General features: G+C 47.9%; 1 protein-coding gene across 1 annotated transcript; it reads right to left on the bottom strand.

Moving 5' to 3' along the window:
• Positions 1 to 849: 849 nt before the first annotated feature.
• Positions 850 to 27,426, bottom strand: NUFIP2 (nuclear FMR1 interacting protein 2). Its single transcript, XM_066635008.1, has 4 exons — positions 27,036 to 27,426; positions 17,189 to 18,940; positions 14,063 to 14,095; positions 850 to 10,203 (listed from the first exon to the last, which is right to left on the bottom strand). Exons 1-4 carry the CDS (start codon positions 27,340 to 27,342, stop codon positions 10,151 to 10,153), a joined length of 2,145 nt encoding a protein of 714 aa, XP_066491105.1. The 5' UTR covers positions 27,343 to 27,426; the 3' UTR covers positions 850 to 10,150.
• Positions 27,427 to 27,841: the final 415 nt, after the last annotated feature.

Here is a 27,841-nt window from a genome sequence, read left to right as displayed (position 1 = left end):
GTAAGGCCAGTGCAGGCTCCAACAAATCTCCAGAGAGGCAGAGGCCCATTGGAGACTGGGGGCTCCCTGAGGGCCACATTGAGAGGCCTTGAGGGCCGCAAGTGGTCCCTGGGCCAGGGTTTGGGCACCCCTGCCCAAGGGCCTCAGCTGGCAAGCATTATCTGATCAAAATGCAAATATTTCCTCCCTCCCTCCACTTGCTCCTTTCAGGGCACAAGCTCCTGCTTGCAAGAATCCCACCTGAAGCATCTGCTTCAAAAACAAAATGGGGGGGGGGCTCCTGAGCTTTGTCACCACTGGGGAGATAAATCAAGTTGGCACAATTATATACACTCATATACAGCAAAGCTGTATACAAAAAAAGAACGAGAGGTTGCTCCAAACTTGAGATCTTAACAGTGGGGTCAAGAATAGTGGGTTCCTTAGCAAGCTACCTTTGGGAATAGTGGGGTCCTTACCTTCCAGCCAGTGAGACCCAGATGCATCTAACTCCATACTGCTGCCACAAACAGACTACATCTCTGCAGGCTTTCAGACAGATCTTGTTCAGCAGCAGAGCACCTACTTGTATGACATCCCCCATTCAACCCCAGCAACATCTCCAGGGAGGGCTGAGAAAAGACCCCACCCAGAGAACTGCTGCCAGTCATCATATGCACTACTAGCTATAGCAAGGATCCCATTCAACCCAGCAGCTTCCTCTGTGCACAAAGCATATATGTACACAGAGAAGACACCACCTCCTTCAGGTGGAGCCTTAACTAGGTTGCAGAAGTCCCAAAATTATCCATTTGCTGCATCCGTCAGAAGGAAAGAGGATTAAAAAAACACACACACACACACACCACATACCACAATGGAAACTTAAAATTTTTATTCAACCATTTACATCATGTAGCATCTGTCTTAATTTACTTGTTCTACACACATCTCCCTCCACGTTTAGGGTTTGTTTTCTTTATCTTCTTTAAAATATAAAATAGGCTTTGCAGGGAGCTGGTGGGCAACTTAAAACTTAAGAACTGTTCCAATATAGAAGGAATCAGAAACGAGAACAGTCAGTAACATGAGATTTCTGCTTCCACAACTAATAAATCAATGAGGGCATAAACAAGCTCTGTGATGCTGCTGGGACAGAGGGTGGGAGAAAAGACTCTTGATGCTTCTGTTTAGAGTCTCTTTCCCCATCACCTCCTTTCCAAAAAAGTATCCAACTTCTCAATCAGAGAAACACGTCCCTTTGCAGCCCATGTCTACCTACTGAGAACTGGTGGGGAAAGAAGCGAGATCATTCACATGCATGAGCTTGAATTTCTAGCTGGGCTAATCAAGGAGTGCGATTATGCTCTGGCTTTGGTAGCCACACATCAGCTACTGAGCAAAAGGGCTGCAGGGATTTGTTTTTTCTTCTTGGGACACAAGGATTCTCTTGCCTGTATACTGGGCTGACACTTGCCCCAGAGTCATTTACAAAGACAAAAAAAAGGATACCTGGCTTAAGTAGCCCCTTGCAGGTCAAGTGGCCATTTCTGGGGCAGCTAGGAGCAAAACCAAGCCCACTGTGGGAACCAGAAGCATTGCAGACCCACCTCCACAGCAGAGTCTTACTGTGCACCAATAACACCAGGTGGATAATTGAAGAGTGCCGTGATTCAACTACAAGCACTGCTGCATCACAGTTCAATGGGAGTTGGCTGAGACACAGCACTGAAGAAAGAACCAAGGCGTCAAGGGTTAATTGGGTCTGCAGACCTGAAAGCAAGGCAGACAGGTGTCCAACCCAAGTCCAAGGGAAGCAGCATTAGACTGAATACTGAAAGAGTGACTGGGGCATCCTCCTCAAATAATCTTCCTCAGCACCTCTAAGTTTCCAAAGCAAAAGCAGCCATATCCAGCACAGGTAAGATGGTGGTGGAAACAAAAGATCTTTGCACTGAAAGGACACTGAGGAAGCTCTTAACCATGAACGGGGGGGGGGGGGAACAGGACATAATACAAGGGATTTTAGTTATGCTGGCCAAGAAGGCTTTACCTGCCCTTGCACAGGCTTTCAAGTGTAAACTTGGGGAGTAATACAAGAGGCCAACTGACTGCATGCACAGAACTTTAGACAGTTAGACATCAAGGTACTTTCCCTTAGCAACTGTCCAACCACCACCATCACCTACAGGGCTTCGGAACACACTGGGAACACAAACACAGAGATTATGTGCTCCTAGAACTTCACTACCAAACTAGAATTTGGGGCCTACAGTTAGCCCATTTTTCAGATTTCAAACCCCCCCCCCAACAAAAAAAGTTAAGAAAGTATGCATGCTTGAAAATTTAGCTTGCATTATTCCTAAAATTTAGACTGCACCCTGGCACCTAAATAAGGTGCCCAGGGCAGCTCACACCAAATATTCCCAGGTGACCTTGAAATCCGAGTCAAAACCCAGATTTTGAGCTGGAGTTTGAACAGGTGGCTCGGCTGGAAGAAAGGTTGTCAAGTGTAGTGTCCGAACTACTTTAGGATGTCACCCCTGCCATATGAAAGACTTCACAGAGCAGGCATGATTTAAGTCATGCCCTCCCCAGTAGCTGGGAAACAGCACCAGTAACAAGAACCAATATTTTTAATTAAAACAAAATCAAATGCCCTCCTTCGAAGCAAACAGAGGCTGCAATCTTAAATATGCTTACTAGGGAGTAAACACCATTAAAGTAGTGGGGCTTTACTTCAAGCAAATGTGCATAAGAGTAGGTTACGCATAACTTCTGGCAATGAAACAAAGACTTTTCAGAAACGTGCATAGTTTTATTTCATCTGCTTCAGTACTAGACCTCCCATTCACTCCCCAGGGAGCATCAGCAAAACCCAAGTGTGCAAGAGACATTTCTTTTTGTGAAAATAATTAAATGCACACAAAGCTGAGCCACACACATACACACAGTGGCAGGTAAACAAAGAGGCTAGAACACACACCCCTCTAGGAATCCTCATTTGAACAGGAGTGAAGTCACAATTGCGCAGTTTGAGACTATGTTAAAATTTGAACCCAGAGGTCAGATTGCAAACATCAGCATTCACTGCAAGGTGCCCCCCATCTCCAACTTTTTATTCCAAAACTAAAAGCCTGGGGAGGGATACCTGATCAACAGAACAAACAGTCCACACCCAAGCACAGTCCAGAAGCTATGCTGGACATTGAGCTTAGGTGAAATACCCTATCGTAAGTTAGTTGTGTGGTTTTGCACCCTGAAAATGAAGACACACACAAGGGGGTGAATTTGTTTTCTTAAAAAGGGAAGGACAGCCCACCTTATTTCTTGTTTAAAAATAAAATGATGAACAAATATAGGTACAGATTTAGCACACACAAAAAAAAGAGGGCAGGTTTTGCACCTGGGCAGATAAAGAAAGCCACAGTTTGTTCATGCCCTTAGTTGCTTTCAAAGTTAATTCTTGAGAAGCCAACCCCCCCCCCCGCCCCCAAGAAGTTACCCACTCATACAAGGAGGTTGAGGCCATCCCTACAGAGCTCAAGGATAGCAGAGTAAACTGGTATACAGTGATATGATTGAACACACATACACCTCACAACCTACAAGAAAGGCACATCATATGTAGCAAAGCAGAACAGCAGTCAGCAGAGAGAGAATGGTTCTTGAGGACACAAGGGTGGTAAGACAAGGATCAGGGCCAACCCATTCAAGCAACCAACAGAGAGCTACTTTGAACAGTGAATTGGTGGGCTTTTCCCCACTTGTACCTGCTCACCTGCGCCTTACCAGTTGTCACCCTCCTGTATCAAAAAAGGAAGAGGAGCAGTAAAGGAGAGGACAATGGTGGGCTAGCATGGTGACCACCTTTTCAAATTCTGGCAGAGCAACACCAGGAGCAGAAGCTGCTGATGTGCTGCTAGGTAGAGGACATGACTGCCTCAGGCACTGAGAGGACGCAGGCCAACCCTGGCAAAGAATGTCAGAAAGAATCTTTGGAGTGCCAAGTATGTTCAACACACATGCCCCAAATGAGGCATTTCTCTCCACTTAAAAAGACCACCATCCTAACGAATCTGTGGAAGTTTATGACGACCCTTGCCGGCTTTCGAGGGGACTTTAGAACTGCCTGGAGTTCTGAGACGGCCCCGCAGCTCCATCCAATCTAGACAAAAGCCAACAGACATCACTGCCAAGGTGAGGAAATCTCAAGCTATTGCACCAAACCAGCATTCTTGAATCCCCTTCTCTGAGCCATTTGATTCAAGTACAATAAATGCTCAACCAACATTCCCTGCAAGATGGAGGGAAATGAACAAACTTTGGTGACTCAGAAATACCTACCAAGATATGGGAGAGAATGATGGGCTATCTCAACAGGCTAAACAGGTTGGGAATTGGCTTTAAAAATCACTGGACAATTTTGGAGAAATCCACCACGTGGCAAAAATTGGCAAAGCGAGTTGGGTAAGGTATTGCATCTGCACTCCTGGACAGCCAAGTAGTTTGGTCTGGGTCCTTTGCTCTGGACTAAAAATTTCCTCCCCAGCCCCTAAATTGAGAGAATGGCCACAAATTACAACCAAGAGTCTTCCGTGATGTGTGAAGACTGCTCTGTACAGGAAGAACCTTCTCCATCTTCCCACAGAGCATTAGAAACAGCCTGTCAGTATAAACGCCAAGACAGACACAGCAGAGGAAACTTGAGAAGCATAGTACCCCAGTTGGCACAAGGGACCCCAGCATTCTTGGCAGACCGCCAAGCCACGATTCCCCTGAGGACAGTTAAGGCCATAAAACCAATTCCAAATGAGTTTACGTTTGTCACCTGCAGCTCAACCTCATTGGCGAGGGGGGATCACTGAGTGTTTTCTCAGAAAACACCACCAACTTCAAAGCTTTCATCACAACACAGAACTCCTTTGGGTTGCAAAATCTTTCTTGGACAATGGGAGAGGAAGAAATGGGCACAGCACCATTTGAAATTAACACCTGCCTTATTCATATTTTTTACAGATCAATGCATGCTCATTCACTCACACTCACACACGTCTACCTCCTTCAAGCATTAGCTGACCAGAACATTCACTGCAACAAACTTTCAGACTAGACTCCACTTCATCAGATGCACACAAGGGCTCCAGTCCATAGGCGCATCTAACATTGCAAAAGTGCAAGTATACATCGTGCCAGAAGACTCCTTGCTGTTTTTTGCTGCAAAAGACTAACACAGCTACTCCTTTAGTAGCTGGAATTTAAGTCCTTCCCTTCTGTCACCAAGAAAGGAGTGGAGGGCACAAACAGAAGATGGGACTTCGTGCTCTGTTGAACCCACAGCTGAGCCAATGACACAACTTTCATACATCTTTGTATGAATCATTGACACGTCTTTCAGATTGCTTTTGATCACATTCCAAAGCTGACAATTAAAACTGACCAAAAGTGGTAACATAAGAATTAAAGAGGCAGTGGCATAGCAAAACCAACATGTTCAGGGTTGCATTTCAAAACCTTTTTTCCTTCTGTCAAGATTAAAGCAGATTGTCAAGATTGAAGGAGTCTCTCTCAAAACTCCTGCTAAGCACATGTGGGTGGGTGTGTGCATGCAAATCCTGCAAGCTTATCCAGTGTCAAAATTTAATGCCACACAAATATTAAAAAATACAGTGGCCAGCTTCAATTGGGTCTCCTTCTGCCCTGCTTGATCCAATTTTCATAAAGGTAATATTCTTATTAGCACGGCTATTGAAGAATGTCAGAGATCCATTACAACACACTTTCGAGTGTGTTCCAGCCTATAATTAACACACTGTGCTGGGCAACCATTGACTAATGACCATTTTCCCCACCAACAAACAGTTGACACAAGCATCATAAACACGCATGCACACACACTCTTTTAGAGAAGCCACTTCTGTTCTCTTCTCCAAGAGCAAATCATCTGCAACCCAGGAGAACTCTGGGTAGGAATGCAGCAGTGATTCTGCTTTGGGCTGTCTGAGAGCAAAGATGGTTTAAAGAAACAACTTACATACAGCGGCCAGTGAGAAAATTAGCACTCTTCTGCTGGCATCCTTTTCAGAACAGGCTCCAGGTTTTTGTTGGTTCCCCGGTCCAGCAGGGAGGTCATGCCTAGGTGGCAACTGTGACTACAAGGGCAGCAGGATCTACCTTCATGGCATGGTTAAGCCAGTCCCCTGATCATCAGTCACCACCTGTTTGGGCAAGTGTGGCAACCTTGTCAAGTACTGATGCCAAGAATGCCTCCTTTTCAGTTCCCCACAATACACGTTCAGACAAGTTTCTGTGGTTCAATAACACTTGAAAAATGCTCTTTGACAAAGTGCAAGGTGCAGGACAGGACTGTGGGGGGGAATACAACACATTTGCTGCTTTTTCAGTTGGAGCAAGGGTACTCTGATGCTTGGTTACAGAGGAAGAAAGATTCACAGAAATGGCAGGAAGGGGACATATCAAGCATGCCACAATTCTGCCTTAAAAGTGTAATGGCCAAGCGTATTCCATTAAGGTCCCAGATGTGAGATGCAATTCCTTTGCCAAGCCACAGGACTTCAGTGGGCAACTAAGAAGCTTGTTTCATGGCAACACTTTTAATACATTTTTTAAAAATTCAAACTTTCTGCAGGAAAATAGTGAAGGGCATCTCAATAGAGAAACCAGGAACAACCACCTACACAGTAAACTTGTTTCCAGGTTGCCTGACAGCACATTTGGGGGTGGGGTGTGCTTAAATGCTGATCCATGAAATTCCCAGCACACAGAAAGCTAGAACTCCAGGAAGAATAAGCTGGATCATTTTTCTCCAACACCTAGGTTTGTTTTTTTTAATGTGACAGAATTTTTGAAATATAGGCAAGAGCCTTAATGCATGGGCTATCTCCCACACCTAAAGTGATACAATCACAAAACAGGTTTACCACTTCATCTAAGCTTCTGTTATCCCTTCAATGAGCAAATGGCCTCTGGTCTTGTTTGTGACAGATCACAAACTGTTGCCCTTTGACTTTAAAAACTGACACCAGAAAGAGAAGATACAGAGAAATGGTAGGAAGGGGACACATCTAGCATGCCACAATTCTCCTTTAAAAAGTGTAATGGCCAAGGGCATTCCATCAATTCTCAAATCCTTGCTGTTAAGAAGTGAATCACAGTTCCATGTGTAGGTTTCAGACACGTGGAAGAACAGGCATTAAAAATCTTCATCCCATCATTAAAAATGGTGCAACTCAATGAGAGTTCACTGCCCAGAACTTGAATGCTATGACTTTAGCCTTCAGCTCTGCTCATTCCCACCTCCTGCAAAAGGATTAGAGAATTACTCAAATACCCGGTATTTGGTTTACGCTACAGTACTAATACTTAGAGTGAAAAATTAATTATACCTCTACTTGTCAGCATTATTTCCATGTGCTAAGTCATTCACATCTTAACTGCCTTCTCCCATCTCCAAGTTTACATAACCATAAAATTAGGAAAAACCCTACATTCTTCTGATTTGTGTTTCATAAGTGCTTAATAAAGAATTGTGTGAGGACTTAAGAAGAGAGACTCCCTACAAGAAAAGCTATAAAAATAACAGGAATGGGGAGGGGGGTTTCAGTCATGGACCCCCCCCCCCCAAAGCTGGCCCTTGGCTAGTGAACCAGGATGGGGATCTTGGTACCAAAATGTTACCCCCTTTTGGCATCAGGCAATCTTCAAAACACACTGGCTAGAAGATCCCAAGCCATTCTCCCCTCCTGACAATAGCAAGTGAACAAGAATCATGTGTCACCAGCAGAGTTAGGGGAAGAAAGAGGACATGGAAGGTTTTGGCTTTCTTTGAGAGACTATCTGGCACCAGGAAAGGGAATCCTGACTATGCTAAAATTATTTCTTCATTTGGTCAGAACAAGAGGTAGACCACATCTCACAAGATGGGACTACACCCAGCTCTAAATCCCAAAAGGGCATGATGGAAGGACCAAAAATAACCATGCGCACTAAAAAATGCAGCACCTTAAGGCGGCAACAAGACAAGGCCAACGTGGGCATTGAGAGGTGCTTCAACAGTCTGGAAGCCAGCACAAGGCTCGGTTAGAACAACCCTGGCCTCCTCTGTTCAAGGTCTACCCTCCCCTTTTCTCAGTACTCCAACTGTTCCGAGCTTCAACAAGTGGCAAAAAGTGACAGAACTGGTTGTCTGCTTTTTCCCCCCCCCCCCCAAGTCAGACCTCCAGCAGAGATGAGACAGAGAACCTGCACATCTACAAAACCACCAGCTTGCTAAAGCTGGGCAAGTGCACCAGAAAGGTGGGCATGGGGGTGTTAGTAATAGGATGAAGGAAGCAACCAAGGCTCATTCGGTGGCAGAGAGAAGAATCACTGCTAAAGGAAAAAAACTAGGAATCTTTAAAAGGGCTCCAAGTGAAGATTTCCATCAGGAGCAACTTTAATAGAAGCATCAAAGATGGTTTTTAAAAGCCATGTTAAGGACACACACACACACACACACACACACACAAATGTACAGATCTGCAGTGGGAGGGGGAAATGAGAAAGGAATTGAGTCAGTTCTCTCCTAACAGTTCAGGAGGACTCCTAAAGAGGCACACTCAACCAGGATGACACCACTTCCTACTCCTTCTCACTGACACAGGCCCAGCCCTCTCCATAGATCATCAGGAAGCACAGAACTAAGCTCTGCAGTACTCACAACCCCTTCTCTGGTCTGAAGAGGGCACCCCAGTTTGTTTGCAGCTTTTTCACATAAAAGAATCACCTCCCCACACACAGACTAACTGCTGCTCCATGGCCTGCTCCTGTAGCCCCAAATTTGAACTTCTCCCCTCCCCGTATAATTCCCCACCACCACCAATTTCAGGTCTAACCAATCCTCCTTCAGTTTTGTTCCTGCAAATAGATTTATTTTGAAAAAGCAGCAGAGCACAGAACAAAACTTTACAGAGTGCCAAATGATCTAGAACAGTCTCTTGGGGACAGACCAGAGAAAGCGTTATTGCCACAGTGGAAGGGCAGGCAAGATGGAGGATGGATTGGGGGCAGGGCTATTGGTATTTGTTTTTTCTTTTTAAAAATTAATTTCTGGTAGAACAAAAGATAACGTGTGCCTGTGTGAGTGCACACATTACATATAAAGTTAGCAAAAACACAGATTCCTTAAGGTCCAGCTTTGCAACAGGGAACAAGAACAAAAACCAGCCAGTCAAGTGTTTAAAAGAGACAGAGGGGGAAAAAACACAAGTACCTACAGGTTGAATTGATTTTTTTTTATGCTTGCTCCCAAGGATGTGATGTCATGTTATGGGAACAGGGGTTATTTGTTTGGCTATTTTTACCCCCCACCCCAAAAGCCTTAATAAAACCAAAAGATGATGATCCAGGGCTTTGGACGGTGGCTGTCAAGATGACACATTCTTCTCAAAAGAATAACTGAATGCTTTGTTGATCGTGTGGATTCCAGAACTGCAGCGATAGTTCTCCATAGAAGGGAAAAGATGCACATGATGCTTTAAGACAGATTTCCCCTGCCAGCACCTTCTCTTCTGCCAGGAAAGGGAAAACCCTGCAATGCTCCGCATCTTCCCAGCCTTCTTCTGCAGAATTCCAGTAAAACCGAAGAGAGTGGGGGGGGAAGCAGCATGGCTGGAAGGAAGATGGGGAACAAGAGGGTGGTGGATGTCCCAGTTTCCTCACAATTAGTGTGTTAGCAATGCTTGCAGAGTCCTGGGCAAAGCTGAAACGCCCTCTCCCATAGATGTTCAGAATCACTGAGGCAAGCAGAGTCCGTAGCCATTAATAACTCCCGTCAAGACTTGGAACGGAAAATGAAGGGAGGGGGGAGAAGGGAGAGAAGTGGCAGCAGAAGTGGGGTGAGGAGAGAGTGAAAGTTCAGAACCAGAAGTTTAAATAATTCCAATAATGTGAGTCTCTGCCAATTCCTTGTGGAGTCTCGTCATGCCCACAGGCCCTTTTAAATTTTTAAAATAACTATATATATATAGATTTTTATATATATATATATATATTTGTATATATTATCCTGCAATTCTAGTTCAGATTCTTCTGCTGTGCCAGAAGGAGCGTCAGAGCCGCTGCTGCCCACCTCCTGGGGGCAGCAGGTGGATGCTGGGCCTTCCTGCTCCCTTCATTGGTCAGGATGATCCATGGCTTCATCATAAGTGATTATCCTTTTGGGATCTGAAAGGGAAAAATCTGGTTTGAAGCACAAGTAGAACAGTGTACCAGAGTTATTAGGTGGCTGCAGGGCTAGCTGAAGACTAGGCAGCAGATCAAATGCTTCCCCCCCCCCCCACCATTCAGGGGCATGCCAGCTTGCACCTCTCCTCTTGCTTCTAGCTTCAATAAAAGAGAAATACACAAAATAGAAAGGCTTCCATTTCCCATTTTTCCCCAGATCCAGGATGTGGGAGAAAGAGGAGCAGCAGACGCAGGACGCAGGCAGATAAAGGTACATTATGCACATATACCCTGCCAATCTGCCTCAGCTGGGTGGCTGCAACCCCCACATTTAAGTCTCCCTGCCCCACAAATATTTTCTCCTGAATGTCTTTCCTTGCACAAAGAACTGCATCTGCAGGGGCTGTGGGCAAATGGCAGGATCTCCAACCCACTCATCAAAGGAAACCAAAGTTCGCTGCCCGAACAACCCCTCCTGACCAAGGAATTAAGTCAGATAGAGGTTAAAAGAGAAGATGTTTCAGACCTCATTGATAAATTAAAAATCAATAAGTCACCGGGCCCTGATGGCATTCACCCATGAGTTATTAAGGAATTGAAGAATGAAGTTGCAGATCTCTTGACTAAGATATGCAACTTGTCCCTCAAAACAGCCACAGTGCCAGAGGATTGGAGGATAGCAAATGTCACGTCGATCTTTAAAAAGGGAAAGAGGGGGGACCCAGGAAACTATAGGCCGGTCAGCCTAACATCTATACTGGGTAAGGTGGTGGAATGCCTCATCAAAGATAGAATCTCAAAACACATAGACGAACAAGCCTTGCTGAGAGAGAATCAGCATGGCTTCTGTAAGGGTAAGTCTTGCCTCACAAACCTTTGAAAAGGTCAACAGGCATGTGGATGCGGGAGAACCCGTGGACATTATATATCTGGACTTTCAGAAGGCGTTCGACACGGTCCCTCACCAAAGGCTACTGGAAAAACTCCACAGTCAGGGAATTAGAGGACAGGTCCTCTCGTAGATTGAGAGCTGGTTGAAGACCAGGAAACAGAAAGTGGGTGTCAATCAGGAATTTTCACAATGGAAAGAGGTGAAAAGCGGTGTGCCCCAAGGATCTGTCCTGGGACCAGTGCTTTTCAACCTCTTCATAAATGACCTGGAGACAGGGGTGAGGTGGCTAAGTTTGCAGACGACACCAAACTTTTCCGAGTGGTGAAGACCAGAAGTGATTGTGAGAAGCTCCAGAAGGATCTCTCCAAACTGGCAGAATGGGCAGCAAAATGGCAGATGCGTTTCAATGTCAGTAAGTGTAAATTTATGCACATTGGCGCAAAAAATCAAAACTTCACATATAGGCTGATGGGTTCTGAGCTATCTGTGGCAGATCAGGAGAGAGATCTTGGGGTGGTGGTGGACAGCTCAATGAAAGTGTCGACCCAGTGTGCGGCGGCAGTGAAGGCCAATGCTTGGGATCATTAGAAAAGGTATTGAGAAAAAAACAGCTAATATTATAATGCCATTGTACAAATCTATGGTAAGGCCACACCTGGAGTATTGCGTCAGTTCTGGTCGCCACATCTCAGAAAGGACATAGTAGAAATGGAAAAGGTGCAAAAGAGTGACTAAGATTATTACTGGGCTGGGGTGCCTTCCTTATGAGGAAAGGCTATGGCGTTTGGGCCTCTTCAGCCTAGAAAAGAGACGCGTGAGGGGGGACATGACTGAGACATACAAAATTATGCATGGGAAGGATAAAGTGGATAGAGAGATGCTCTTTACACTCTCACTTAACACCAGAACCAGGGGACATCCACTAAAATTGAGTATTGGGAGAGTTAGGACAGACAAAAGAAAATATTTCTTTACTCAGCATGTGGTTGGTCTGTGGAACTCCTTGCCGCAGGATGTGGTGACGGCATCTGGCCTGGATGCCTTTAAGAGGGGATTGGACAAATTTCTGGAGGAAAAATCCATTATGGGTTACAAGACAAGATGTGTATGTGCAACCTCCTGATTTTAGAAATGGGCTATGTCAGAATGCCAATGCAAGGGAGGGCACCAGGATGCAAGTCTCGTGTTATCAGGTGTGCTCCCCGGGGCATTTGGTGGGCCGCTGTGAGATACAGGAAGCTGGACTAGATGGGCCTATGGCCTGATTCAGTGGGGCTGTTATTATGTTCTTAATGCTGCTTACACCTGCAGTTTTCAAACTCTCAGGGAGTTTGAAAGCCGCAGTAAGTTCTAGTGGGGGCAGGGGGAAGGCAGTGGCACCATCCCCAGAATCGCACTGCTCAGGGGGGCTGCAGGGACTTGGGTACACTTATCAGAGCCTCTTTCAACCTCCTGGGGGGGCAGGGAGCTCTGTGTGGCTGCCTGCAGGGCTTCCCGATGCAATCGCACTCCGCTTCTGGTTTAGCGGAAGCGGAGTGCGATCACTCCGCTTTCACTTGTGAAGCTTCAGGGAGCCCTGCGGACAGCTGCGCAGGGCTCACCACACCCCCAGGAGGCTCTGGTAAGTGTACCCAAGCCTCTGCAGCCCCCCTGAGCGGCGCAATCCTAGCAATCGCACTGCTGCCTCCTCCCTGCCTGCTGGCTTTCCCCGCCCCTTAAAGGGAAACAGGCCAGGGCCCACAGGCTGGGGCATCTCAAAAGCCCTGATTTACACTGATCCATGCATTTGCAACCTCTAGGACTGACTGCTATTATGATTCCTATGCAGGGCTGCTTCTAAAGGTGGTTCAGGGGCTGCAGACAGAGCAAAATATCCCCTACTCTTCTTGTCTTGTGATAGTATGGATGTTCGTTTAGGTACTTTGGATGCTATGGAAATTTTAACATTTTTTTCTTTGGGAATTGAAACGAGTCATGGAAGGGCAACATCAAAGTTTTTAAAAATAAGCCAAAACTTACTGCCCCCAGCCCTACACAGCAGCAGCAAACAGGAATCAGCCACAGGTTCCTCACTGGCTACCACTGCCCCCCCCCCCAACCATAATTACAACAACCCATATGGAACAAATACTTAGTTCAAATTCTACCAGCAAAACATTTCAAGCAACTTTCATCATTACAGCTGAAACTTGGAGCTGGGTACTGGGCAACAACTTGGGTAACACTGCACTACAGTTTCAAGCCAGTTCTACATCCCTGTTACACTGACAATTCCAAAGACAGTCTATAATTCTGTGAAAGGGTCAAGGACTTCTGAGCAAAGAATTTATACACAATGAGTTGGGCTGGAACACACCCTGCTCAGCCATTAGTTTAAAGGGTGATTCTCAGCTTGATCCACTTGTGACAAAGATACACAGGGTAAAAAATTTTAGATCACCTTCATGTGTACAGTAAGCACTAACTTATTCATTGTGCAGGGCAGGGGTATCAAAACTTTTTGGCAGGAGGGACACATCTCTCTGACACTGTGTTGGGGCGGGGGGAGAGGGGGGAAGACTTAATTTACATTTCAAATTTGAATAAATTTACATAAATGAATATATATTAAGAGATGAATGAATGAAGGTCTTGCAATAGCTCAAGGCCTATAAAAGGCCTTACACAAAGCAAGGCTGGCCTTTCTTTTGCTGCTGTTGCACCACATAGGTGAAACAGCATGCAGTGGAGTGAGACCTGATTTGACAGGTCGAAAGTTGGCTCTCATGCTGAGAGCAGTTGCATCAGGCCAGCATGGGCTCCAGGAAGTCCCTGGAAGGCGAAAGGCTCATTGGAGTCTAGGGGCTCCCTGAGGGCCAGATTGGGAGCCCTCAAGGGCGCAAGTGGCCCCAGGGCCAGGGTTTGGGCATCCCAGTGTAGGGCATGAGGCAGAGAGATGGCAAAGAACACAAAGGACAAGATCCTTACCTTGTTTTTGCAAATTACAAATAGATTCCATTTCTGTAGGAGAAAAGGGAGAGAAAAAAGTAAGTAAACATTTTAAGTACTCACAGAACACTAGGTCAAACCTGAGCGGTTTCCAAAACGCAGGATTTGGTTTTTTAGCTAACCTTCAAAGCAAAGCAATGAAGTCAGTTTCCTAGAAGACTTAGATTCAAGGGATCAGGTGACGAGGGAACCCTCAAGCCAAGAGTTCACTTCAATATATTTCAGCGCCTATCCAGACAGCACAGTAACTAAATGTACAAGGCCCTGACTGCAAGTTTACACTCTAAAAAGTTACACAAGAACAACAATAGGGGAGGAGGTTACTGAGGCCGCCTCTGAAGGTGTCACAAGTCAGTGCAAGACACACTTTTACAATTATCTCTGTAATGGGGGGGGAGCCTTTTTAAAATCAAAGCAGAGATGCTGGATCCTGAATACCTAGTTCCATGTTACCCAACCCTCTCTGCTTCTCCCTGTGCTGACACACTGGCAGTTTCTACTGAGATAAAGGGTCAGGCAGGAAGATTTCTCATTTTCAGAAACCGATGCCTCTAGTGCTCATTGTAGGATGCAACTGAAAGAAGTTATCCTCCTTCATACAAGAAGCTGCAAAAGATGTTCCAGCCACCCTCATTTTTGCCATCCTGGAGCTGCTAGATTAATGAGGGAAAGCAACTAATGACCCACAGTCAGAACTCACAGATTCCAATGCAGTTTCCTTGCCAATTGCATTCTGAGGCAGTGGACAGCAAGGGAGGCAGGCTAGCAAATTCAGGGAAAATTAACCTGAGTGAGGAGGGTGGGCAAAGCCCCCAATAGGTACAAGCCCAGCCCTCGGAACTTAGGGTTGACAAAAAGTGCCAACATATCTATTCCTTCTGACCTAGCTGACCACTGAAGCGCAGCTAGGCCTGGGCTGGGCTGCTCAGTCCATTTCCCAGACTGTTCTTTTGCTACTGAACATCAGTATAGCAATCAAGCCAAAACAGACACATCCAGTCAAGTAAACCCCACCACAATCCCCTTGACCTGAACATTTAAAATTTTGTATGAAGGATTTTAAAATCGCTTTCAATTTTCACTTCTCAACAGGCAACTCACATGCCACATCAAGCCCACCATGCCTGGCCACTAAACAGGCTGCAAACCTATCCACATTTTCCTGAGAGTAAGCCCCACTGAACACAGCAGGACTTACTTCTGAGTAGGCATGCATAGGACTGTGCCCTTAGTCTCTGCTGGGTAGAAGAATTTCAAACGGTCAGCTGACACTGCTTTCCTCCTCCCCCACGGCCACAGGGACACTTACCACAGTCACAGCAGACCGAATTCACCTTTGTGTCACCCTGCAATGGCAGTGAAAGAAGAACTCTTGTCTGCCCAGCTCCTGGGCAGATGCAGGGACAAATGGCACATGCATATAAAGCATATGCACCCAAGTGCACTCCGAAAGCTGGCACCAATGCTTCTACTATCCATCTTTCCGTGTTATGCACAGCCCCTGAGGAGTGCTGGGACAGGCAGTCAACACTACTAGGCTAGATGAACCAATAGTCTGACTTAGTACAAGGCAACTTCCTTGCAGCAGTGGTGGTTCTCTAAAGGAGCTGCATGCTCAGTGCAGAAAGTGTCCCCAAGTTCTTTACAATGTACAGAGGCTCCTTGGCAAACAATCTTATACAGAAAGAGCTTCACGGAGATAAGAAATTTGACAAACTCTGCACTAGACGGATTCCTTACTTAGGGCGCACTCCCTTACTTTAGCTGAGGTCAGGGTGGGGGAGGGTGGCATCAGCCACATTAAGCTCATGCAGAAAGCCAATGCCCCAGTCCCAGATGCCACATATCCTTAATGTTCTGCATATACCAGGTGCCACAAAAAGCCCTATGAGCAGGATTGGGGCACCACATGGCACACAGACCCCAGTTGGAGGGTACATAGAGGTTGGAGGTGGCAGTGCACAAAATTTGGTGGAGTATCCCCTTTGCTGAAGTTGCTTAGTAGGTCATTCTCAAGAGTTGCTCAGGGTGTGCCAGAAAACCGCCTAAGAGGCAGCACAGCACTTCAAATTTTGGATATAAAGCCAAAAACACCCTCTCCAGATTTTCAACACAAAGTTTAGTTTGGGTTTCCATTTTCTGAATGGAAACCCAAAACAGCACAGTGTCTGGATCCGCAGTGAAGGCTTCCAAGCCTTTTGGCAATATAGCAGAAGGACATACACAGGTAAGTGAGGCAAACATGAAGTCAACACCCCTTCAGAGAAGATTCTGAAGGAAAGAATCCAGGCTCTCAGCTAAAGCTTCGCCGATTAGAGAGGAAACTCAAGGGAGGTGGAAACTCAAACACAATTTATGATGGCCGCAGTTTACTAATTGTTCAGTGGCCACAGCTAAACACAAACTACAATATCCAAAGGGTTCTTCTGCATGACTGCAACAAGGAACAAATCACAGAGGCAACCCCCGACTTACTTTTAGGGTCTGAGAATGGGTGGAGTATCCCTTCTCAGTGTATTTTCCAATTTCAGCTCTTTCATTGACATATGTGGGCCAAGGAAAGAACTGCAATCAGAAAACTGCTGAAGAAGGCAACACAAACCTTTATGCACATAAGCAGCCTTATACCACTTCCACCCATTTCTCCATCAAGACCAGCATCGTCTATAATATGTATGGAAACTCTAAGATTTTCCCCAGCTCCACTGCCCTGCTACCAAGCTATAGGCCTTGCCTTTCTTCACAGGTGCAGTGTACTTCAGCTTGCTAAGAGACAGCAAATCAGCAAGCCCCATGCCTCCCTTTGAAGCAGGAAAGGGAAACGGGGAGCTTTCTCAGCCCCTGCTTGGTCTCCACAACCAGAGTACTTCCGACAAGCAGCAAACAGGCAAGAGAGGAAAGTACTGGGGATTCCATGACTCTGCCCACAAGGGGCAAGTGACCACAACTGACGTGATGATCAAGGCAAGCCAATAACTGAAGACCCCTGGAGGTGGACATTGGTGGCAGGAACATTCTCAGGCCTTCAGCCTGAAACCCTGCGAGATAACTTTGATAGTAATCAAAAGCACACACAGGCACCTAGCAGACAAGCAAAAATGTTACCTTGAGTGTGATATAGAACTGCAGCCCTCAGGTCAAAATCACCCCAGCTTTCTTTCCTTTCTAGGCCTTTCTGGTACCTCTGTTCTTTGGCGGAGGCTAACAAACTGTTCGTAGGAGAGGCCAAGCGACTCTCTAGGTTATAGTCCTTGGAGAGGAACACAAATGCCCCTGGACTACCAAGCTCAGCCTGGCGCAAGCCACTTGACTGATGGGACTCCAACAAGAAGCCGCCCCCTTCACCAGTAGTCCCCAGCTTTAAGATACCACTAAGGAGCTGCGGACTAGTCCGTTTGTCCAGCTCATAAGCCTTGGGGAACACAGGCTGGTCAGGACCCAAGGGAGCAGTTTCAGCACCCTGTGAAACCAAAGCAGTAGGGCATTCTCCTTGAAATGTCACTTCTGCAGTCTTAGTGTCCACTGGCTTCCTAGAAGCAGTCTCAGGGCCTGCGCTGGGCTCATTTATAAATGATAAACCCCACTGGTTTTGGAAGATGTCACCAAGGCTCTGTTGATTTGTCTGAAATGGCGGCTCTGCCTGCACAGCGCTGAGAACGGCTTGCATATTTGAAGGGTAGATAAAAAGACTCGACTTTTTCTGTTCCATGGCCACTGAAGTTGGACTAATGTCCTGGGGTACCAACTCAGAAGAAACCGACAGAACCACACTGGCAGCAGGCGTGAGCATTGACTGGGTCCCTGAAGAACACATGCCACGGTCGGCCCCCGCCAAAACAGGCCCATTGGAAAAGTTAGCAGAAGTTACAGATTTCATAGCAGACATGGGAACCTGGGAGAGACGGCTGGAAGTCTGGACCTGCACTTCAGCAGCAGATGATGAACACAAAGAAGAGGATGAGGAGGAAGAGGAAGAAGATGCGGAGGAGGAAAGAGACGGAGAAGGGCTTTGCGCAGCTTTGTTGAGGTTCTCTTTCACTTTGCTTGCATAACTTATCTTAGGAACTATTTTCGCACTGCTATTGTCCACAGGAAACACAGGAGGCGGCTTAAATAAGGTCCAGGAGTCTTCTTTTGAGGCAGTTGCTGACATGTGCTTCCCCTTGGGCCGTTCCTCAAATTTTTTGCTGGCAACCCCAATCTTGGCATCAGAGTTCTTTCGCTGCACATCTCCCACACCGGGCTTCCCACGGCCTGGCCCCACCGTCCCAGCCTCACATTTCCAAGTGGGCTTCATACCGTCAATACGGCTCCCCTTTGGTTCACTGCAATCCGCCTTGAAACTTTCCAGCTCCTGCTTTAGGGCCGAAGCAGCAAGAACGGACTCTTGCTGCATGATTTTCTCCTGCACCAAGTTCAGGTTCTCACAGCCCTTTGCACTGTTGCGCCTGCCCTTCCGCTTCTTGGGAGTGGTGTAGCCGCTCTCTGACCCACTCCCGTCGTTGTCTGCCCCTTTACTTATGTAACCATTCGTGACATAGCTGGAGCTGCTTGTGACAACACCGTTTGGAATAGAGAGCACCTCAGACTTTTCAGAGGACTGGCTCTCTCTCATTTTATTCTCATAACATCTCTCGTTCTTTTTGTCCATAACACTTTTTGGAATGAAGGTCTTGGGTTTGAGTCCAGCTTTCCCAAATGTGCCACCCTTAATAGTCTGTTTTAAGGTAAGATTAGTGTCTCCAGGTTGCTGGCTGCCATTATGAACCCTGGAAATAGGGCTGGCTGTTTCAGCTGCATTCAGGTTCTTCAGAGAGGTTTCTCTTTCCCCGACATTCCCGTTGAGCTCACCATAGCCTAGAAAATGGAACAAGAAGGTCAGTGTCTCACAGTATACATTATACTGGTCATCTCAAAATAGGCTCACACTTAAACACTTCTAAATTCTACACATGGAAATGCCAACATTGTTTTGTGGTGTGTTTGCTGAATAAGCAAAACATTCCTTCTGAGCTCAAACTACTGTTATTTCACATGTGTTAACAATCCTTACAACCACCCAGGAAGATAGGCCTGTATTTATTGTTCCCATATTACACAAGGCTCCCAAGGACTCAGGGGCCTGAACCAGGAACTTCAGAGTCTGAGCCCAGAACAGGCAAGGCTATCTGAACTCAGGCCTCAGAGCTTTCTCTGGAAAGAGGAAAATGCAATGATAGTTACTGCAACTGAAGAACAGTACAAAGCCTCCGATTAGCCAAGTCTGGCACAAATACCCAGAGCCTGGTCTTCTGCCTTTGCCTAGACAACACAACAAGACCCTTCTACTTTCAGACTTCTGTCCTAGCTGTCACTTTGGCTCCAGTAAAGGATTGCGATTCAAGTGCTACAACTATATCAACTGCTAGCCTGGCCTTAAGACAACCTTGCTTAAATGCCCTTAGCTAGTTCATGGCTGACCAAGGCTCTGATGCACTGTGTTTTAGAACCAGCAGCCGCAATACAGAAGACTCGGAACACCACCACTGACCTACCTTGCAGGATTGTAATAAGGATTATTAAGGTGTTCATGTCAAATTGTTTCACGCAATTAAAGACGACTAAGCAGGCTTTTCCCAGTAAGTAACTAGGGCTGGTAACCATGGAACAATATGCTCCAAGTCAGATGCCATCTGCAAGTTCCCAGCAGCCAACCATTACTACAATCATTTCTCCAATTGCAGTGGTCTATGAATGTCAGCCACAGAGCTTTCTATATGATATGCAAGAGATCTGCCCATATGAAAGGAATGTTACATCTTTTCCTCCTCACGTATAGCAGTTTGTATGGGTGAAGCCAACAGGGTTATACTCAAAATCAATCATGCGTGATCAAAGCCTCAATACACATACAAGATAGCCTACTCCTAAAAACAGCTAAATACTGCCTTATGAACTTTCTTCCCTCCACCTCAAGCTGGCAAGTGTCACAGCCTCATGCTGCCCTTGGCATTCACCAGACACCACCAATCTTGATCTTTCTAAAAGTCCTAGAAGCAAGCTGAAGGGGAGGCAGATTGGCTGGGCTGTTCAAATGTTGAAAAGCACTGTGTATTCACATCCTAACTGAAGGATTCACATCCTAACTTCCAGTTGCCTTCACCCCCATGGCCTACCAGCCAGAACTTCAAAACAACTGTTTCTCAGCAGTAGCTCATTTCAACTGGAGATCTAAACAAGGTTAACCAATTTCAATCCAAACTGAGCTACAAACACTCCCAGCCTGAACAGCTATTGCCTTTTCATCAATTCTTGCAGTCTAGGACTTTCAATCAACTCTAAGACCTTGGCTTTTCCCCCTACCACCCCCAAATGAGCACAGACCTATATCTTACTGAGGTACAAAACCCATGCCTTAATTCCAACATTTTAATCTGCACCTGGGGACTCATACAGGTTTCCCTCAAAAGAAAAGTATGCCTACAAACATCCAGTAAGGGCATTTGGGGTGGGGAAAGTGCTATAGTGAAATATCCAATCATATGAACTCCCCCCAAATCAGGCCTAAGAGGACAGGCAGAACCCTTTACTACACCAGAAGAAGCTCCAAAGTCTGAGTTTAAATTTGATTAAAGTACTGCATCAGTCATTTCAGCAGGCAAATAATCTGAAGGCACTTCTGACTCGGCTGTAAGAACTCCATTCAAGATACATAGCATCTTTTCCCTAGTGCAGATTTTGTTTTTGTAAAACATCTTTGGCCAGGATTGCATTTTAAAAAGGCCAAAGAAAGGACCCCTTTACAAGGTTTTAAACATCCACCAAAAATGCACCTGAACCTGGGAGTCACTAGACCAGATCCAGAGTAGCTGACCAACTGAGCCACCCTGAGCACATTTTAGGAGGAATGGTGGAAGATAAATCCTTTAAATAAACAAGCCCATAAGACTGAAGAGTGAGCATCACCCCGAGGATGCCCTGGATCAAGCCAAATGGAGACAGACATGCAGAAAAGCGGACCTCGCCATTGCACAGGAACAATGCTAGGAAGAAGACTGAAGAGGAGTTTCCAACTTTTTCTTTTGCTCAGTTGTAGAATGCCCAAAATACAGTCTTGTTTCCTTCATGGGTACTCCTTATGAGGAAGCAGAGGGGCTTGTTGGACTGGTAAGGAAAAACAGCTCAAACCTTTGGGGTTCGTGTGTAAAATAACCTTATTAAGATGCAAGCAAAAGCTTGCTAGCAGTATAACAGTCAACTTTCAACACCAGAAAGACATTACAAGCAAGAAATGCCTAGTTCAAAAACAGTCTCGTGCTATAGAGTTAGCAGGCCCTGTCATTTATTGGACTACAAAATGAACACCAGTTCAGAAGCAAGACTTTCAAAATGCAGAGATCCAAGAATACAACCTCATTCCAAAATCCACTACACAAGACTGAGTTTCAAGCATGAGGGGCATCCAATATCTGGACTGACACCAAAGTGAGGTTTTTCTATTTAATGACTACACTTTGTACCTGGTATGCCAGGCAAGATTTACAGTGCAATCCTATGCACATTTACTCAGAAGTAAATCCCACTGAGTCCAATAAGGCTTACTCCAATGTACATGTGCAGCCATTAAGGAATACATCCACGCACTTGATCAAGTCCTACTATTTTAATGGGGCTATACCAGATCTAAATAGGCAAGATTTTCCCCCTGTACTCTACTTCCAAAGAACTCTGAGTAGCATACATGGCTTTCCTCCATCTTACCCCCCTTTACCCTCACAACCATCCTGTGAGGTAGGTTAGCTGGAGTCACATCAACTAGCCCAAGGTCACCCAATGAGCTTCAAAACTGAGTGGAGATTTTAACATGGGTCTCCTCAATATAAATAAAACACAAGGGATGGAATGATTGGTCATATCAGGAGCTATTTCCCAACACTGATACAATATTCTATAAGAGAGGCACCTCAATGAGGGGGGCATCCACATATCTTTGGTTCACACTCTTCTCTGTTCAGAAGAATTAGGGCATCTCATTCAGAGGATCACTGAAGCAGAAAGCTTGAAAAATACTTCAAATGGGAGACCTCAAGGGTACTGAATGAGACATCAGCACTATGTCCAACAAGCAAATTTCCCTTGACATCCATGCCAGCCAGAACCAGGCATTAAGGAGCCTATTTTTGAACAAAGAGAAGTACTGAACGTACAAACAAGCAAGCAAGATATGCATATGAAGCATAGTAACAACAGAAAAAAGAGAGTACACACTAAGGATGGAGATGGGATACTCCCTTTCAACTTAAAAACAGACTGTGAACAGTAACAGTACACCAATAACAGGACATTACTTAACACAGGTTTTCACAGGCTCTAGTCTACCTTGGTGATGGTGTTAGCCCAACTTTTCAAACAGGATATAACCTAGAACACACCCAAACTCTCTGGCAGCTGCACACTGCAAGGGACCACAAGCAGTGGTGGCCAAGGTGGTCTGCCACTGCTGTCTTCGTAGAACATAACTCAAAAGCCACAGGGCTACTTCATTACATCTCTGCTGTTTAAGCAAAGCATGGGCTGGGTCAGGGGTGCCCAAACCCTGGCCCGGGGGCCACTTGCGGCCCTCAGGGACTCCCAATCTGGCCAGCAGGGAGCCCCCGGTCTCCAATGAGCCTCTGGCCCTCCAGAGACTTGCTGGAGCCCACACTGGCCCAACACAACTGCTCTCAATGTGAGGACAACTGTTCTACCTCTCATGTGAGCTGTGGGACATGCTCCAGTAGCAGCGAAGGAAAGGCCAACCTTGCTTTGTGCAAGGCCTTTTATAGGCCTTGAGCTATTGCAAGACCTTCATTCATTCATTCATATAAGCTCTATCTCTAATATATTCATTTATGTAAATTTATTCAAATTTGAAATGTAAATTAATTTTTTTTCTAGCCCCCAACTCAGTGTCTGAGAGATGATATGGCCCTCCTGCCAAAAAGTTTGGACACTCCTGGGGTGGGTGGCTGAAGTCTAAACGGGGGGGGGGGGGCCTGAGGGGGCAATCTTCAAAGCAGCAGAAAATGACAGGACTGATTCGGGGATGGCATGGCAAGTCAAAATACATGTCAAACAATACAGGACAGGTCCCATGTTGCTTACAGTGTAGTAAAAAATAGGTGTTATAGAAGTCTTCAGTTCTAATGAGGGTTATTTCTAATATTGATGCACCAATTTCACAAATTCCAATGATTTCATGGCTTGTGCTCCTCACTGTGCCTTATGTATTCTAAGAAGTTACAACATCCGTAAAATGATCACTAGTCTTATTAGATCATCATGCTGGTGAGGCAATATCCAGAGTTTGATGGAATTTTTCAACAGACAAGTAGCTCCATGAACCATGGCACGATCTACTTTGGGGACCATATAAAAGCCACCATATGCTAAATCCCCTAGTATAATACTTGGAAGCCCCTAAATCCCACAGAATCACACAGAAACAAGGGTTTCTGACACACAGACAACCATAATGGATCAAAGATTTCCTCTCAAACCTGAAAAGTTACTGAGGCTGCAATCCTATACAGACATATCTAAGAGTAAGTCCCATTAAGCTCAATGGGGCTTACTCCAGAGCAGACATCCATAGGATGGCATTATAGAGACGCAGATGCTGCTAGGTTTTATCAGCCTAAAAGTATTTTTGCCGTTTTGCAAAAGGACAGCCTTATGCAAAAAGGCTATTTTTCCAAAAGGACAGCCATCCAAGAAAGAAAACTTATAATTTACGGTCCAAAATGTTCCCTCCATACTTCACAGGTTTGGCATTTTGCTCTTTCGGAAGAAATATTATTCGATTTATGAAAAATGTTCTGCCAAGGTAGTGTATATGGGCAAGCAACACCCAGAGTTTTGCACTAATTATGGGACAGATGTCTGGCCCACTCAAGATCCAATGGCCAATGTCTTCCTAATGATGTTTAGTGGATAATGCTCTATATAAACGCTTTAAAAATCTCAAAGTGGGCATAATTCAGAATTCTCAAATATTCTTCATAGATTATACAAGAATGACTGCTTCAGACATCCCAGAATATCTGGGGTTAGTTTATGAAGTTGTCCAATAACCAGACCATTGATTCATCAAGTTCAATACTGTCCACTGTCTAAAAGACAATAGGTCTCTAAGGACCCAGAGATCTCTTCAGCCAGGGTTGAACCTAAATGCAAAGTATGTGCTCCATGACCTGCTTCTTTCCCATCCACCCCATTTTAAAACAGCACCTGACCATACAAATAAGGGTATCTTGTTCCCACATGGAGTCCTCTTCCAAGGAAAGCTCGATTGGTGTACCATCTGTTGACACACAGTCCTGTACAAGATGCACAAGCTTATTTCGACCTACCACAACTGGTCTCGATCACCAGCTGGCTACTACTTTCAAGAGAATCACAGCAATATGCACTAGCTATATCAAAATACATTCTATTGCCCTAAACAACAGCCATGATTAGAAGGAAACTGTGGGCCTTACAGGCAGAAGGCTTCTAGGAAAAGAAGATGGGGAAGGTACAATCCAGTACCCACCTTACAGCTACACCCCTTCCCACCTTGCCCCGCCACACAGACCACTGGGGGAGGAGGAAGCATGCTTGCCTCTAGGGAGGTTACTCAGCACCTTCCTGCTTGCCTCACCTGTCCTGACTATTGCCACACACATTCAGTGGTGAACATCACCACTGTTTATCTATCCCTAGGGCCTTACCATATTGGCCCTCTTCTGCTTCCAATGCCTGCCCCCCCCCCCAAACACACAGGCCTCCTCCTGGAGTTTTTTCTGTTTAGTCTCTAACAGACTAGTCACAAGGGGTTTACACACCCCACAAAGGGTTTGCAAGGGGTTAATACACCCCCACACTCTACAAGGGGTTCACAAGGGTTTTATGCACCCCACACTCCACAAGGGGTTTATACACCCCCACACCCCACAAGGGGTTTGCAAGGGGTTTATACACCCCTACACTCTACAAGGGGTTTATACACCCCCAGACCCCACAAGGGGTTTACACCCCCCCACACCCAAGGGGTTTACACACCCCCAGACCCCACAAGGGGTTCACACACTTCACATGGGGTTTACACACAACCCATAAGTCATACAGTCCCACAGCCTAGTACCAGATTTGAGAATCTTCCACAATGCCCAGGTGCTGCACCCCCCACAGTCGCCTTCCCACTCCCACCGCCCTCCATAGATGTGCTTCCCTTCCATGGGGGTATCCAACCCCTCCCCACACCTTAGTCCATATGAACCCTGCTTCCCCAGACAACACCCAACGGGGGGCTTCCCCTCAAGCAGCTCCCCTTTTCCTCCCCCCAGAAAGACCCCCCTTCTGGCTCCCACTCCCCAGAAGGAGCCCCTCCTCAAGGACCTGCCCCCACCCTGGACCCCTCCCTTCTCTCCCCACGGAAAGAAGCGCGTGTGCCGGCGAACAGCCCCTGCTCGCCTCGGCCACACCCTAGAGGGGAGCCCGAGCCCCCCGCTCCCGCGCCCCGGGGCTTCTCCGCCTCCAGGCCGGCCCTCGCCCTCCGCCGCTCCGCTCGCCGTCGCCCCCCGGCAGGCCCGAGGCCTTCGGGCGCGGCGGGAGGACGGGAGCGGGCCCAGGCCGGGGCGGTGGCTGGTGGCGGGGCCGCCTCGGCCAGCGCCGGGCCCGGCCGCTTCGCCTCCCGCTCAACATGGCGGCGGGAAGAGGAAGAAGCGGCCGCGGAGAAGGTTCCAGCGGGGCCCGGGAAGGACGCGGGTCCTCCGGCAGGCGGGCGGGCCCCGAGCGGCAGGGCTAGGCCGGGCCGGGCCAGGCCCGCCCGAGAGCGCAGAGGGGGGAGGAAGGTCACCACTGCCGAGTTGGCAGCAGGGCCTGCGCGCCGCCTCCCCCAGCCCTTCTCCCGCCGCCGCCCGGGCCGGCTCACCCCCGCCGTCCCCAGCCGCCTCCAACACCCTACAGCCAGTCCCGAGCCGGTGTGCTCAGAAGCAAGTCCCATTATGTTCAATGGGGCCTGCTCCCAGGAAAGGGTACCTAGGGCGGGATCCTTCCCCAGACTGGATCCCACCCCCACCCCACAAGGCGTCTTGAGGTCTTCTGCAGGGCCTCTTGGAGGCTCTGACCTGGATTCCAGATCCCCTCCTCCCTCTCGCAGGATCACCATCTTCTCTCCCCCCAACTTCAGGATCTCCAGGTTCTGTCCTCGATACCAGAGCCCCCTCCTCTCTCGCAGGATCCCCCCTTGGTTCTGACCTGGATCCCAAATCTCCCCCACTTTCAGGTTCTCTCCTCATCAGACCGCCCTATCCTCTCTCGCAGGATCCCCCCTCTTGATTCTGACCTGGATCCCTTCTTCCCCATCTCCATTTCAGGATCCCCTCCATACCAGCTCCCCCACCCTGCCCCACACACCCCAGCTCCTCTTCTCTCTCGCAGGATCCCCCTCTTGGTTCTCTCCCTCCTCATCTCCATTTCAGGATCCTCCAGGTTCTGTCTTGGATACCAGATCCCCCCGACACACACCCCAGCAAGGGGGGGAGAACCCATTAAGGTTCCCCTGCTGGGCTTGGAGCTGACCTGGATCCACCTCCAGCCTCCTCGCGCACAGCATGGGAGGCTCCTCGTGCTCCCCTCCCCACCGGATCTCCCCTTAAGCAAGCCATTTTGCGGGGAGCTCTTCCTCTCCCTCTGCGGGCGGGCAGACCGATCCCGGCCTCTCTGGGTCGATCCACCAGCAGCTCCCTTCCCCCAGCCAAGCAAGCGCCGGGACTGGGTCCAAAGGCCTGCGGGCCATGTCGGATCCCTCCCTCTTTCAAGCGGAAGGGGGGCTCCAAGGCCCATCCACAAGGGCGCAGCGGCCTCGCCCCATCCCCCGCCCGGGTCGCCCCTGGATCCCCAGATCCCCGGGTGGATCCCTCGCCCAGCCGCAGCCCCCCCAGCCGCGGACCTGCTTTCTTCCTGGGCGCCTCTTGCTGGAGGCCGCCGCCTCCTCCCGCCGCGGCTGCTCCGTGCCTGGGCTCATGTTTCAGGGCTTGCAGGGGCGGCTTCTGCTGGGCCCTGCCCGGGCTGCCCTCGGCCAAGTACTGGTGGTGGTGCTGGTGGTGGTTGTGGTTGTAGTAGTAGTAGTGGTGGTGGTGATGGTGGTGGTGGTGATGGTGGGGGGGCGGCGGGGGCTGCTGCTGCTGCTGCTGCTGCTGCTGCTGGGGGGGCGGCGGGGGCTGCTGCTGCTGAGGCTGGCCGGGCTGCTCCTCCATTGAAAAGCCACTGGGCCTCCTGGCGGCGGCGGCGGCGGCTCCTCTCCCACCACCGCTCCTCCGCTCCGATCCCCGCTTGCTTGTTGCACCGGCCGGCGCGGGGAGGGAAGGGGCTGCTTCCCGGACACGCGCACCAGCAGCGCCGCCTCGCCTCTTGCAATGCTGGGGGAGGGAGCACGCGTCAGGCTTCGGTCCCGGGCGGGGGGGAGGCTGCGAGCCGAGCAGGCAGCCAATCTCCAGCAGCCAAGAGGCTTCCGGGCCCGTCGCCCCGCCCTAGAGGGCTCCCCCCGTTCCCTGCCTACTTCCCAAGTGCGGAGCCGCGTCCTCCTCCTGCAAACACCCTCATCTTCCTCCCTTCCTCCTCCTCCTCTCCGCGCTGCAACCCTCCCGCCAGGGCCGGGCGATCCAACGTCAGCACTTCCCGGCGATTCCTGCTGGTGCACCAGATCTCCTTGCAAAACGGCGCTTGCTTGCATGCACAGGAGCGCGCGCGCGATCT

The sequence above is a fragment of the Tiliqua scincoides genome, chromosome 8 (genome assembly GCF_035046505.1).
Source record: "Tiliqua scincoides isolate rTilSci1 chromosome 8, rTilSci1.hap2, whole genome shotgun sequence".
Lineage (NCBI taxonomy): Eukaryota > Metazoa > Chordata > Lepidosauria > Squamata > Scincidae > Tiliqua > Tiliqua scincoides.
Note: the sequence above shows the minus strand (reverse complement) of the source record. Positions and strands in the feature narration are given on the sequence as shown.